General features: G+C 38.9%; 1 protein-coding gene across 2 annotated transcripts in view; it reads left to right on the forward strand.

The window, feature by feature from the left end:
* palmdb (palmdelphin b) overlaps positions 1-15,062 on the forward strand; it is a 36,428-nt gene that overhangs the window by 18,773 nt on the left and 2,593 nt on the right. Inside the window, exons 1-3 of one of the 2 annotated variants that reach the window (XM_047156726.2) lie at positions 1,718-1,857; positions 12,109-14,179; positions 14,340-14,428. In XM_047156726.2, coding sequence (XP_047012682.2) covers positions 12,220-14,179; positions 14,340-14,428 — 2,049 coding nt within the window. In that variant the 5' untranslated portion in view covers positions 1,718-1,857; positions 12,109-12,219. Of the gene's footprint in view, positions 1-1,717; positions 1,858-12,108; positions 14,180-14,339; positions 14,429-15,062 lie in introns of those variants that run through there. The other variant, XM_017473762.3, reaches the window with a different exon arrangement.

Raw genomic sequence — 15,062 nt, forward strand, 5'->3', positions numbered from 1 at the left:
CAAAAAGTTAAACAGTTTTAAATGTGTTGAAAGGATATGGGATATTGGGTGTGATCATAGTGTTAATAGGAGTTCTGAGATGAGCACAGGATAGTCTTTATTTTAATTAGAAGTTGCAAGACTGCAGTATCCAGGTGAAACCCATTGAATCAGAAAGGTGAGTACTGGGTATCAAGTGTTTTTTTGGGGAAAGTGCACATATTTCGGATATTCATGCACTTTCTGGAGGCCGGAGGTGAATCACAAGTGCTGAAACCTCCAGAAACAGGATGAACAGAGCATAAGAAGAGCATCAGAATGAATCATGCACGTTAGGTGGGAGAGAGGGGCCACAGCAGGAAAATGTTCAAAATCAGGCACCGGCATCACATCAGGAGGCAGTAGAACACATGCAGCCTGGCAGATAGAAAGAACAGATATTAGGTACAGCCTTAAAAGATGTAGAGTGTGATTAGAGTTCGAGCAAGTACTCTAGCAGGTCTAGCTATGACATAATTAAAAACATGAGGGCACTCTATGGTGTGAGCATTACACCACTCCACTGTCAACAAACATGAGTGATCATGTGACAGACAAGGTGACAACATCAAAATATCCTAGTTTTCTAAAACCCTCAATACCCATGACCCCCATCCCGAATCTGCACCATTACCTAAAAGAAAAGCTATTTAACAAAAGTCCCTGACTAAATAGAATTAAGCAAACTAAACAATAGACTTAAAGATCCCAAACATTAATTGGATCCACAGCTGGAAGGTTTTTAGGAAAGGAAAGGCAAATGTGTTTATATAGCATAGTTCACAAGGCACAAAAAACCTGCAGGTTACTAGTTTGAAAAAGTTATTAACTAGTATTTGCCTAGCTATTTGCCTAGTAAAACCTAACTTAGCCTTTTTCCTCCAGCCATGTATGCTATGGAGATCAATGTGGAAAAAGACCTGCGCACAGGCAAGAGTCAGGTTCTCTCCTCTGCCACAGTCACCCCACAGAAATTCCAGCAGAAAGGTATCAAAGTTTACGATGATGGCAGGAAGTCAGTCTACGCTGTACAGTCAGCTGGAAGGGAGTCTGAGGATGCACTTGATGAGTTGAGCCCTCTGGAAGTGGAGGAGCTTCTAAGAAAAGCCACAGCAAAGAAGGTCCCAACTGATTTGGAGTATCATGAGCCTGTTTTCTCCATCCCTTACAGCAGGTCTTCTATTCCTCAAAAACTGGAGCGAGGGATGGTTAATCCAGGTCCCAATGGGTTCCACATTCAGAGCAAGACTCCCATACCATTACAGCCTGACAATCAAACCTTTCAACATCAAGAAGATGCCAAAGACTTGCTTTCTCATAGTCCAGATCATATCAATTTTTACATGAACAAGAATACTTTAAATAGACAAAAAGCATATATTACCAAAAGCTTTGATGGTGTGCACACAAATAAAGCAGAGCTCATGCAAGAGCTTAAGGAACAGAAAAGACTCCTTCCAGTGTCTGATTCACCATTGGGATTTGAGAGGTACTCCACTTTTTCTCCAAGAGAAGATGCTTGCTTCCATGTAGAGAACTCTTTCCCATCTGAGATGGACTGCGGTCAGCCTGTCACTATGATATTTATGGGTTATCAGAATGCAGAGTCGGATGAGGCAAATGATGCAATCCAAGCTGAACTGGTGGTAATAAGCAATGATGAAGAAGAGGATGATGAGGAAACACCTCTCTCATACCATCCACAAGGCCACTACAGCAAGGTCTTCCAGCCCAAGAATGATAAGCTTCATCGTTCAGAAGTCAGGCATGGTTTCTTCAAAAGTCACAACTCTGGAGGACACCTAATGAAATACAGGACACAAAACACAGATACTTCAGGTATAATCAAACGGCAATGTGGCATCTAATGGCATGTTGATGCATCACATCTAACCCTTCTGTAATTGTATGTGTGCAATTAGGAGCAGTATTATATATTTGTACATGCCTGCTGAACTAACAATGCATGCCATAGTTTTGTAGTGGCCTTGGAGAATCTTTTGCACTGTGAAATTTCGACATTTTCTTCTATATATAGTTCTGAAAATTACAGTTTCCAGAACTGAAACATTTCTCTTTTTCATGTACCTCAACCAGATACACGCAAAAGGAGCATCATGGACATTTTGAAAGTTGGTACCTGATTAATTAGGTTTATATCCATTTTGCTCCAACATATAAATATCCAAGAGCTTGATCAAAGAATGCCATTCATTATGTGAGGAAATATTACTTAGCAAGGTTTTCGACATCTTTAGGCAGACTGACTGTTTTTAACCCTTTGGTAAGCTGAGAAATCTATTTTGTTAATATATGTGTGAATTATGAACATGGTTTACACAGAGCATTGCATGTTTCAGTAGGTGTGCTATTCTAACTGTTATGTTCAAATATGTAATGGCTCCTGAAAGAGAAGATTTTAGCTCCTCTCAGTGGACACAATTAGTATGTAATTGTCCTGTGAATGTGTAAAAATGCAAAAATAAAGCAAATATTTTATCCACAAATGAAGAACACTTTCTGTGTATAACAAGACCTCTGTGTGTTTGCAAATTCTATGAAATAGTTATGGATTTATTTATTTTCCTGTTTTGTTTTGTTGTTGTTGTTGTTGTTTTACAGTAATATAACAATGAATGTCTTAGTTGTTTTTCCTAATAAATCCCAATTTTGAAAAATGCTTCACACATTATTTACCCTGCTATAACTAACAATTTTTTAAAATGGAAGGACATGGAAATTTACTGATTCAATTCCATTTCACGGCCAATTTTTTGTCATAATGGTTTTTAACATTTGTCTGTCCGTTAGTATTTCTCAGTCCAAGCACTCAACTATTTTCTTGAGTCATGCAATGCAACTTTTGTTAATTTTCCCTCTCAAGGACATCCACAGGGCCAAAGTGGGATTGAACGTCTGTCTGTGTCCAGTGTAAAAGAGATAATGCACAGTATTTCACAGTATTTCCATGTCCTTTGCTGTCCATCATTCTTACTTGAAAAGCTTTTGCTTGGTCACTTTCAAGGCACAGTGGCTGTTCAAGAGACATTTCATAACAGCTGCTTGAGAGTCAGTTACATAAACTACAAAACTACGCATTATATAATCAAGAAGATTACAGAAATGTACCAGATTCTATATTGATATATACTGTAGTTTTTACCCTGTCTCTTTTCTAACAGTAGAAAGACTTATAGTATAAAATACTATAGGATGTACTCATTGCTCTCCCTTTTTTTCCCACAGTCTTGACAATGAAACAATCTCAGCTAGGAAAATGCGCAGTTCCGGCACAGAATGATCCCAGCCTTCTATATAGGATGAAGACATAATAAGAAATGACGGACATAAGAATTAAGTGGCCTCTACAATAGAACTGAGAATTAGTGAAATGTATATGAAAAGAAAACTAATATTAAAATTATTCAGAAATATGAGAGTAGATGGGAAAATGTTTTTTATGATGTTAAAATAATTTCTTTGTCGTCATTATATAGAGCGTATATGAACAATATAATTTTAGGAGTATTTGAAATGCTCTGCAGCATTTTTGTTAAGTGCCTTATGCAAGTGAAAAAAAAAAAATTTTTTTTTTTTGCACTCGTACGAACATAAGCAACTATAATATTGCTGAAGAATTACAGTTATCAGTTGTCTTTGTAAAAGTACTACGTTTGTGTTTGATTGAAATAAAAATGGTATTGTAATGAACATATTTATGGTAGAATTAAGCTGTTTTATCCACAGTATATCAACACTATCAGGACAATGTTTGCTATTTATGAGCTCTGGGATTAAGGCTGAATATTAGACCCTACATAAAGTGCTGTTTCTACAGGGATTTGTTAGTGACGGATGCCAAATTATGTCATTATAGATACTCTGGATAGTCTAAATAGGAAAGAATCTTCCATAGAGTAAATATGAATCTATTTATTTATTTATTTATTTATTTATTTATTTATTTATTTCAAGATCATTCTCCAATGCCCAGACTGGTCTTATACAGAATGTGCAAAACACATTAACGAACCTGAAACGCACCAACAAAACCCTACAGTAAATTTGGAAACATTCATTTGCTGCCCTGTTTTTTGGTTTTGTTGTCATGTTTCTGGTTTTGTTGTTGTATTGTCTGTAACTCCTTGATGAACCTTTTAATTTTTAATTGTATTTTTTTACAGTAATTATAGCACATTTTACAGCAAATAAAGAAAGTCTTGAGAAGTGAACGAGAATGCTTTGAATAGCCTAAAATATTTTTAGACTGTGTGTGATGATGTATGAAGCGGAAACGTATTTCATCATTTTGATTTCATCAGTTTGACTTTTGTTTGGCTAATATTATTTTAGGCAGACTATTTGTGCATCCCAGTCTGAAAGCTACTACGTGTGAAAATGCACTGCCTGGCTCATTTCGCCAAAGGAATGTTATTATTTTAGCAGTCATTCGTAATGTATATGGCTGATTAGCACTACTTTGGATTGATTCTAACAGAGCATCATAGGTTTTTATCGTTATAATCCTTATATGTTCGGAGCGCCTGGAATACTAATAACTGAATTAGGAAAAGGTTAAGTGCATAATTAACAATCAGTTCTCAATCCTATCTACTAAGAGTCAGTTGTGCCTGCGTGTCTGTGGCTACGGGTTTCCATTCCAAGACCATAAGCACTCGACTAAACAAGGGTCAAGTATAAGAATAAGAATAAGACTCCTATGGCTTCTATTTGACTGGAATGGAAAACTGTAGCAACGTCGGTCCTTTGTGAATAAAATGCAAAAACTCCAGATTTCAACTATATCGAGTAAGAAATGCTAAGATGGTTTAATCAAGACATTTCCTGTTTCTAACTAACAGCCTCTGTGTTGCTGAGTGTGTGTGTTACAAACAGGAAGAAATCTGAATCTCACAGATCAGATTATTGCTTGTGAATGACAGTTGGAGTTAAATATCTGCAGTCTTGCTGACAGTTTCTGAGACCTCCTGTGAGAGTGTTAGTGTGCGTGTATTTGGGTGAGTGTGTGAGCATGTAACGAAGCAGCATAGACAAACTGCTCAGCTATTGGCTGTTCTCACACATTCAGTGTGAGCCGCGTCTCTGTGGCTACAGGGAAGCGCATCAGCTCAGCACTCTCCACTCTGCTGCTGCCACAGAGCAAGGTAGGACAGCTATGGCCACACTCACAGCCAACTTCACACTCATTTGCTTCACATTACTACAAGAGCTAGCTAATCAAGTGACCTGTGTGTTGTAGGTAAGGTGATGAGCTTTTGAGCTTTGCAGTGCTATTTCTAGGCAACCCTGTGGGGAGAGACTACAGGGTTATTATGGGCTATCAAACCACCAAGTAATAAAGAGATACTGACTTTAAGCTGACAGTATTGTTAATAGGGGCAAGTTTATCTAATTGCATAATTACATATGCATTGCATGCGTGTCTCTGAAACGTTGCTTATATTTCTGTGAATGTGACTCTCGCCAAAGCCCCCCCCCCCCCTTTTTTTTTTGCTGCACTGTTATCAGGCATGATAAGCAGATTTGTTGTAATTTTAAACATATTTTTAAACATTGGAGCATTTAAACAATTCATATTGTTTATTTTAAATGTTACATTCTCAACACACAAAAGAAGTAACTATTTTTCCTTTGGTAATTTCATACATCTGCTTCATAGTTTTGGAAAAGCTCAATTTTGTATAGCTGTATTTGGATACCAGCACAGATTTTTCTGCGCCCATCAGCATAATTACCATTAGAGTGGCAGTTGCACAGGTGCATATTGTGTTGGGAAAAAAAAAACTATTTTATTGAAAACTTTGTAAAGGTGAATGGTGGAGGTCTTAAATATAGATATGTGAAAATGCCAAAGTGTGTATTTGAAATGCTGTGGTAGAAGCTAACGTGCAAATCCCAGCCATCAGCATATCTGTGCAGCGTATGTGCGGGAGAGAAATCAGAGAAGTCAAAGTGGATGGGAAGTCAGTGGAACTGATTGCTGATGAGGAGTTTCTGCTGCTCTATGCTCTCTCTTTTTAAAAAAAAAAGGCAAAGTGCAGGGGTCTCGGTTTTCGAGCCTCCACAGGAATGAGAAATATTTTACACTCACAGCACTAGATGTCGGCCATCTTAACAGATGAAGCTGAAATCATAAATCACAGCTATACTGAAAAACATTTTATTATTTTCATTGATCAGTAACATAAAATGCTGCATATTGTTACATATAATAATAGAAAAACCTTATAGGGTTCAAGTTTGAGCACATTTCCATGCCTATTCTTTTTTGACTGTTCTCTTGTGAAACTTGTGAAACATGTCCTCCTGCTGTGCGATGACAGATGGAACCTAATCAAGCTGTCTCTTAAGGCTGTGAGCTTTTCAGAAAAGTGGCTGGCTGGAGGTCTGAATGGCCAGCCCACGCACTGCAGAGTCTCTTTCATTTCAGCTCTGCTTATGATTCACAAGTTATTGTGCTTCAGAGAGCAAAATGTCCTTGAAATGAAAAAGCTAATTAACACACCTTCAGAACTCTCAGTGAAGCAGGCAAAGTCTGAAGGTTCCGTGCGATTGTTTGAACCATGAATTTCTATATTGCAAGATGGACTGACAGAAAAGACAATCCGTAAAATGTAACCTTTATCTCACCACTGGCCAGAAGTGTACACACAAGGACCAGATTAAAAGAGCTTTCAAATCCGAACATGCTGCTCAATCAATTATTGACCACATGGCTCATTATGGAAAGTTTGGAGTGAAAGAATTGCCTTGAGCAACAGGCATCACAGACGAAAGCATACATATAATGTCAGATCAGCCAATAATTCCATGTTATCGTGAGCTATCCACTTGCTCAACACTAGCTCAAAGGTTCATGTATTTATCCTGAAATGAAAATCAGAGCGCATGTAGATTCTGAAGGGAGAATGGTTTACTTAGCAACAGGATAGATACGAGTGCTTGCTGGCAATTCTGACTAGAAATCATGGTAGGTGTTTGGCTTCGGTGATACTTCGGTTTCTCTGTGTCTTTCTTCAATCCTAATGTCACTGAATTATTTATTGCATACTGATTATTATGACACAAGTGCTGAGACTAGGAGGCTGTGAGCGTGGACGTTTACTCACCAGCTGAGCTGTTATACCTTCTGGGCTGTTGCCATGGTACTCAACACTTTTCCCTGTCTGTTGTTTTCATTGCGCTTTATGCTTTTTGTAGGCCTTTTTTTTTTTTAATTATATCTTAATGCTTGAGCTTATGAGAAGTATTCTTGAGAGATACTCTGTTGTGGAAAGTTAATATCTCGGAGCAAAGATTATAGATAAGAGCAACGATTATAGATTATTAGACCATGTCTGAGGCACAACATGACCATGTTTAACCATTGGGTAAACCACTTTTTTTTTTTTTTTTTTTGGCTTGTGATGGTGCAACACTGAAATGGTAGTGAAACATGTTCCCCAAGAGCCAATGGAATTTAAGTGTATTCTGTAGTAAATCTGTGCTTTGTATCCAGTTGTTATTGTGTGAAAGAGTTTTAGAGTTAGTCTGCACATTACATTCAAACTTGGCAGGGGCATTGGTGAGCTCACTGTTAACTTTGTCTGCCAGTATTCAAACTACATTGTCATTATCAAACACCCAATCAGTAGAGGCAATTGTGCTAAATAATCACTTGACATGCAGTTTTTAGTTTGTGATTCAAGCCCTCTCAATGTGTATATGGAAAAAATAATAATAAATACAGGAAATGTATTAAGATCTGCAGTGGCTAATCCAGCTTAGCTGAGCTCTGCATAAATCTCTCTGTGTTAGAACAAGATAGCGACATTTGCTCATGGGGTTCTGCTCTGCTTCATTCACTTCTTCTCTTCAGCTTAATGGAGGCCAAGGCTAATAGGACGTAAGGACCCTGGTGCATCACATGTGGGCGAAGAACCCATTCTGCGGTCTTACATAATGGAAGCATTTAATTCCATCAGGCTTCTGCTTTTCCTTGCACACAGCCACTCAATGTGTGAAATGATTCACTGCAATAGTAAACATTTTTTTTTTTTTTTACTTTCCTGTTCTATATCGTCTGAAATCCATTATTTGAAGGGCTTTAGACAAAGTGGCATGTTGTTTACAGCTGTAGTAAATGATTTTACGTGAACAACTGCTCGCACACTTTTAACAGGGAAAGAGGTGAATGTTTGAATTAAATGTATTTGCTTGAAAGGGTTATTTATGTTTTAATCAGGAAAAAAAAATGATCTGTGGTTTCAAGACATGACCATTCTGTCATGACATGACGTTTGGTTATGACACCAACCAGGTAAGGTATCCATAAATATCCCTCTATGGCATGAATTTGTATTTTTAGGGAAGAAATATTTCACCCCACTTTTTGGGAGATTAGGCATCGCTGATAATATATCAGTCATATATTTTGATATTGGTTTGTTGTCTCAGGGCAACAATGTGCTTCAAGGGTACTAAAATGCCAAGGTTTTCTATAGTACATATAATAAGTATAATAAGGAGAAAACAAGCAATATATGCATTATAAAAAGATCCATCCATTTACAAATCCACATTTCTGGCACATAATCAGCCATAATCATCCAGTAGCCTGTGGCATCCAGGAACACATCACGGACTGGAATAGGTGCAGCAGGTCCTTTTCTCTTCTCCTCCTCATACTCACCAGCAGTTGTGGAACTGGGACAACTTCTCGTGCTCCAGACTCTTTCCACTTTTGCAAAGGCCTTCAGTGATGTATGCTTTGAAAGTATACAGCCTCATTTGTTCCTCCTTTCTCATACCAGTGCTGTCACAATCTATTCTACAGCAAAGTAGTCACAATGGTCATATCCAGGAAGTGGAACCCCAGCCGGTGTTTGATCTGAATGTGCTCTGGTATAGTGCAATCAGTGAGTCAAGTAGATCCATCCCACCCATATTCTTGTTATATTCTTTCACCACAGCAGGGCAGGAGACTTTGGTGATCATCTTTTGTTTGCCATCTCACCTGTCAACCTCGATGACTGGGTGTGCTCCAATGTAATCACTCGGAAGAGTAATTGACTGGTTATCACGCCACTTCAAAAGATGCAAGGTGTTTTTTCTACATTTCTCTAACCATGGCCATCTTCTTTTCAAACGATCCACAACCTGTTCTCTTCAGCTCAGAATCACACATCAAGTTGACACCCGGTAGTCTGTTATCATGAACAGTACCAGTGCAGTGAGTTCCCTGCTGAGCCAGTGTGAGCACAAGTGGGACTCTCGTGATTCTCCCAATTGTCGAAGAAAAGCTTATAGTTCTCATGCTTCAGTATAGGCTGGGCCAGGCGGAGGACAACATTGCCACTTGCTCCCACATCTGATAACTTAGGTCTTTGAAGCCTGCCTTACCGTTCTGGGTAAACAGTGAAGTTGGCATTGTGGGACCGTGTTCTCCACTGGGGTAAGCATGGAACATCATCTTCTGGTATGTCAACAACATCTTCAGGCTCATTATCAACAGACAGGCCATCTGCAGGAAGCATCAAATTAGAATGTTATATACCAATCTTCATCCGCCCACACACCCACAAACATCACATATGACACATTACTCTAATGATTGACCCCTGACCTCATAACTGCCTCTCAAACCTGATTCTGGTGTCCACTCTTCCTCACTGTCACTCTCGTCAAGTTCACTGTACTCACTGTTTTAAAGAATGAGTCTAACAGTCCAATCATGGTCCTTCTTCCTATAAAATGTTACTGTGTCCATTTCCTGTGAGTATTAGTAGATAGTAAACAAAACCATTGATTATGGTCATAATTATGCATCCTAACACATGTCCATGCTTTAGCATGATATTGCCCTAACAAATGTAGTATAACTGCACAATGTTGCTCTGAGGCAACAAATGGAAAAACACAGATTTAGTATATACAGTGCCCTCCAATAATATTGACACCCTTGGTAAATATGAGCAAAGAAAGCTGTGAAAAATTGTCTTTATTGTTTAACCTTTTGATCTTTTGTCCAATGAATTCACAAAAATACTCTGCTTTCATGGATATCAAACTATTACCAAGATAACAGCTCTGAGTCTTCTCCTATAATGCCTGATGAGGTTGGAGAATACATGGCAAGAGATCTGAGACCATTCCTCCATACAGAATCTCTCCAGATCCTTCAAATTTCGAGGTCCACACTGGTGGACTCTCCTCTTCAGTTCACCCCACAGGTTTTCGATGGGTTTCAAGTCAGGGGACTGGGATGGTCATGGCAGGACCTTGATTTTGTGGTCAGTAAACCATTTCTGTGTTGATTTTGATGTATATTTTGGATCACTGTCCTGCTGGAAGATCCAAACACGGCCCATTTTAATGCTTCTGGCAGAGGCAGTCAGGTTTTCATTTAATATCTGTTGATATTTGATAGAGTCCATGATGCCATGTATCCTAACAAAATGCCACCACCATATTTAACCATGGACATGAGGAACTTTTCCATATGGCTACCTCTCTGTGTGCGTCATAACCACCTCTGGTGTTTATTGCCAAAAAGCTTTATTTTGGTTTCATCTGACCATAGAACCCGATCCCATTTGAAGTTCCAGTAGTGTCTGGCAAACTGAAGAAGCTCGAGTTTGTTTTTGGATGAGTGTAGAGGTTTTTTTCTTGAAACCCTTCCCAACAGCTTGTGGTGATTTAAGTGACTTCGATTGTAGTTTTGGAGACTTTCTGACCCCAAAACGCAACTAACTTCTGCAATTCTCCAGCTGTGATCCTTGGTGATTTTTTGGCCACTCGAACCATCCTCTTCCAGGATGATTCATAACATTTCCAGTTGACTGTAACTTAATTATTGCCCTGATGGTGGAAATGGGCATTTTCAACACTTGTGCTATTTTCTTATAGCCACTTCCCATTTTGTGAAGCTCAACAACCTTTTGCCGCACATCACAGCTACATTCTTTGGTCTTACCCATTGTTATGAATGATTAAGACGATTTGGCCCATGTGTTACCTCATATTTATACCCCTCTGAAATAGGAAGTCAAGGTTGAACAATTTCCTGTTCCTAGTCACACAGGTGTACTAAAAATGTAAAATATCAATATATTTTTCTCATAAGAGTTCATAGGTGTGCCAATAATTGTTGCACACCTATATTTAACAAAGATATTGTTTTGATAAACCTGTGTTTTATTTGCAATTGCTTGATATCCACAAGAGCAGAGTATTTTTGTGTTGTTTTTTTTAAACAAAAGGTTAAACAATAAAGACACTTTTTCCACAGCCGTCTTTGCTCATATTTACAAAGGGTGCCACCATTAATGGAGGGTACTGTAAATGAAAACAAAATATATCTTTAAATAATCAAATATACTTTTTACATATTTATGCACATGCAAACATTTTTTCTATAAACTTATTTAAATTTATACATGTTAAAAAGTGATATTTATCTTACCATATGCTGGCACTGTGTCCCATGCGGCTATGGCTCCTGAAAGGACTACTCCATCCCCAGACAGAAGGCCAAACCCACTTCAGAGACTTGTCATCTGATGTTATCATTTTGACAAAAAAGAAAAATAAATTAAAGAGGTGGTGTAATTGCCAAAAAGGTGGTTTGTTGACTGAGGGCAACACCACGCCATAGAGGGATATGCTATAAGCATACGAGCATAAATAAGCAAAAAGCATGCTTGCATCTAACACATTTTGTCCCATGAAATGTTGCTGACATAAATCAAATGCAATTGCTCGTGTTAATGAATCATGTTCATGTCAGTAAATACATAGGTACCTTAGAACTAGGTTCAGTCATATAACACAAATATGTGTTGTCTGTAACACAACAAAACACTTTCCAAACACTGTGCTAAAATAATTCTGTGTGCTTAATACTCATCGTCTACCTTTCTGCCTGTTAAAACCTGAGTAACCACTAAGACTAATGATCAAATATCACTATAATGCCATGCTATTATAGTTGAAGGCTTCCTGATCTGGGATTTACCATGTGTTTATCCATTTATGGGTACTGGTATTTAAGATTGATATATGTTTTTTTCTTTTCCTTTTTCCTTATAGGGAGCTGCAAGTGGGAATCCAGAATCTGGTGGCACAGACGTGAATGAAGGTTTCTTCCCCATTGAGAATCAGACACAAACAGAACTTAAGACCCTCTTCAAGACAGTCACCATGGAGACAAGTGAGCAATCCAACACAGGAAACATACCAGACTATGAGATGGAAGTCCAGGAGATCAAATTAATTGAGAACAAGGACACAACTGCTGAAGATGAACAGATTTGCAATGATGATGTTCTATTTGAATCCCTGAGTGCCAAAGTAGCTGATGCCATTTTAGCAGACTTGCCTCCCACAGTGACAAATGGTGATGAATTTGAAGATGTGCCTGCCACTAAAGAAGCTTTAGTATTGGATGACACAAATGGTGAGCTTAATCGCAATGAATCTATTACCTCGTCTGTGTCTGATACACCATCTAGTGCTGAGAGTATGTATGAGAATGAGGCTATACAAAAAAGGCAGGATTCCTTGAAAGAGGAAGTGTTGAAAAATATCGTGCCTGTAATAGAGGATGCTGAAGATGTAGATATACTAGATCCATTAAAAGCAGAATTCCATGAGGATATCTTAGATGGCTTAGGCTGTGAGGTAGATGAATCCATGTTGGAATCATTAATCCGAGAGGAAGTTATGTCAGACATCTCAAATGAGTCTGGTCAAAATCCTGAAGACCTGGAGGAATGTCTATTGGTAGAAATTGCTGCAGCATCATCTGACAGTGAGACTGATGAGAAATGGAGAACGATATTTTCTTCCTCCATTAATAAGGAGGATGATGACTCCTATCTTGACAGCCTTCAGCTAAGTGCACAAGAGCTCTTCATTCAAAAGCCTGAAGTGAAAACTGGTGAAAACCAATCAGATGCACAGCAAGAGCCTGAACAGGATGTGCCTGTGGAGGATTCTGTGCTGGAGCAACCTGCAAGTACTCCAACTTATGTGCAGCCTACACAAGAGATCTCTTATAATCTCTCAACGCTATTCCATGGCTTGTCCAAAATATCTGAGGATGAAGAGGAGCTTGGGAAGGGTTCTGCAAACCATAAAGACTTTTCATCTACTTGTGTCAAGTCAGACTCAGACAAGAAAATGCCAAAAGATTACTGTGTGATTCAAGAGATGAAGAGTGAAAATGTCAGTACAGAGCATGTGGATTTCAGAGTTGCCCGCAAACAGTGGCTGCAGATGGAGGAGCAAACAAAGAACCTCACACACCAGCCAGTTATCAGGGCTGGGACCTGCCAGGGCAATCACAGCTTTATGTACACACCAGTGCGCAACATTGACAGGCAGAAGAAGGATGCTGAATTAGAGAATTTGGCACTTGGCAGAGACTACCAACATACCCAGTTTAGCCCCTGCTCAGAAGATTCAGGAGTAGATGACTCTAGTTTCAGGTCACCTTTTGATGACCCCGAGACCCCAGTAGAAAAAGAAATTCGCTCTGCCATGGAGAAAGAGGAAATCCAAAGACATGAAAGAGGAATGTCCAAATCATACTCAAGTGACTCTGTGCCAGGAAAGGGAAAACCAGTCATCTTGAACCCTGGGAAATTATGTCAAGACGTTGACGAGAAGAGAAAGATGCTTGAGCATCAGGAAGACGACTGCAGATTATCCCCCAGCACCCAGATGCCATCGTTCATCATAACATCCTCCCCAACAAGATCACAGAAGCATGAAATGGCAGCCAACAACGTCATTATCCTCGAACCTGAATCTTGCCATCAAAGCCCACGTCATGCTGGAAAGTTGGTGACATCCAAATCTGCTGATTGGAGGTCAGAGGAAAAACCCAGCGTAATTATACTGGAAACATCAAACCTAATTATTCGAAGTGCATCAGAGTTAAACCTGACCTCTGTCTCTGTGGTACCTGAAGAGAAAACCTTTCTTAACAACCCATTTTTCAAGCTGCGCTCCCGGAGCACCCTCTCTTTGGTTGATGAAGAGATTAAGATGGTAAAACAACGAGAGGAAGAACTGAAAAGAGAAAGAGCAACTATTTACTCTAAAGATAATTTCCTGGCTTCTCCCAATCTCCTGGACAGCCCATATGACAAACAAGGTTTGTGTATATTCATACTGAGGACTTTGATTTATATGAACTCTAATTTAATTGAGAAATCCTTAAAGACTCTTGACCTTGTTGGCAAATATGCATTATGCCTTTTTTACATGTAGAAAAATGCACCTTATAAAGTCATTGATTGTTTACTGATTTTCAGATGATATCCCAATCAAATGTAAATCATCCCCTTCATCCCCTATGAAGACGTGTAAGATGGATCGGTCAACCTTATCCTGTGATCACAGAGTGAGTTCCTATTTCATCTGGATTTTATTCATGCATAGTTTATACACTATATGGTCAAAAGTTTGTGGATACCTGACCATCACACCCATATATGGGCCTTCATCAAACTGTTGGCACAGTTTGAAGAACACACTTGTATAGAATATCTTTCTTTGCTGTAGCATTACAAGTTCCCTTCACTCAACCTAAGGAGCCCAAAAATGTTCCAGCATCACAATGCCTATGTGCACAAAATGAGGGCCATGAAGATCAATGTGGAAGAACTTGAGTGACCTACACATAGCCCTGATCTCCACTAAACACCTTTGGGATGAACTGGAACACCAACTGCACCCCAAACCTCCTCACCCAACATCAGTGCCTGACCTCATTAATGCTCTCCTTGTTCTGGGAAAATCCACACAGCCACACTCTAAAATCTAGCGGAAAGCCTTCCCAGAAGAGTGGAGGTTATTATAACAATAAAGGGGGACTAAATCTGGAACGGGATGATCAGAAAGCACGTGGTGTGATGGTTAGGTGGACCTTATAGTGTTCATTGAGTGGTTGTTGTTTTGCTTATATAAAATAAGCATACTGGAAATTTAGCTTGTCAAGCTTACTCTAAATATACTTTAATCATTTGCTTCCATAG

The sequence above is a fragment of the Ictalurus punctatus genome, chromosome 1 (genome assembly GCF_001660625.3).
Source record: "Ictalurus punctatus breed USDA103 chromosome 1, Coco_2.0, whole genome shotgun sequence".
Classification (NCBI taxonomy): domain Eukaryota; kingdom Metazoa; phylum Chordata; class Actinopteri; order Siluriformes; family Ictaluridae; genus Ictalurus; species Ictalurus punctatus.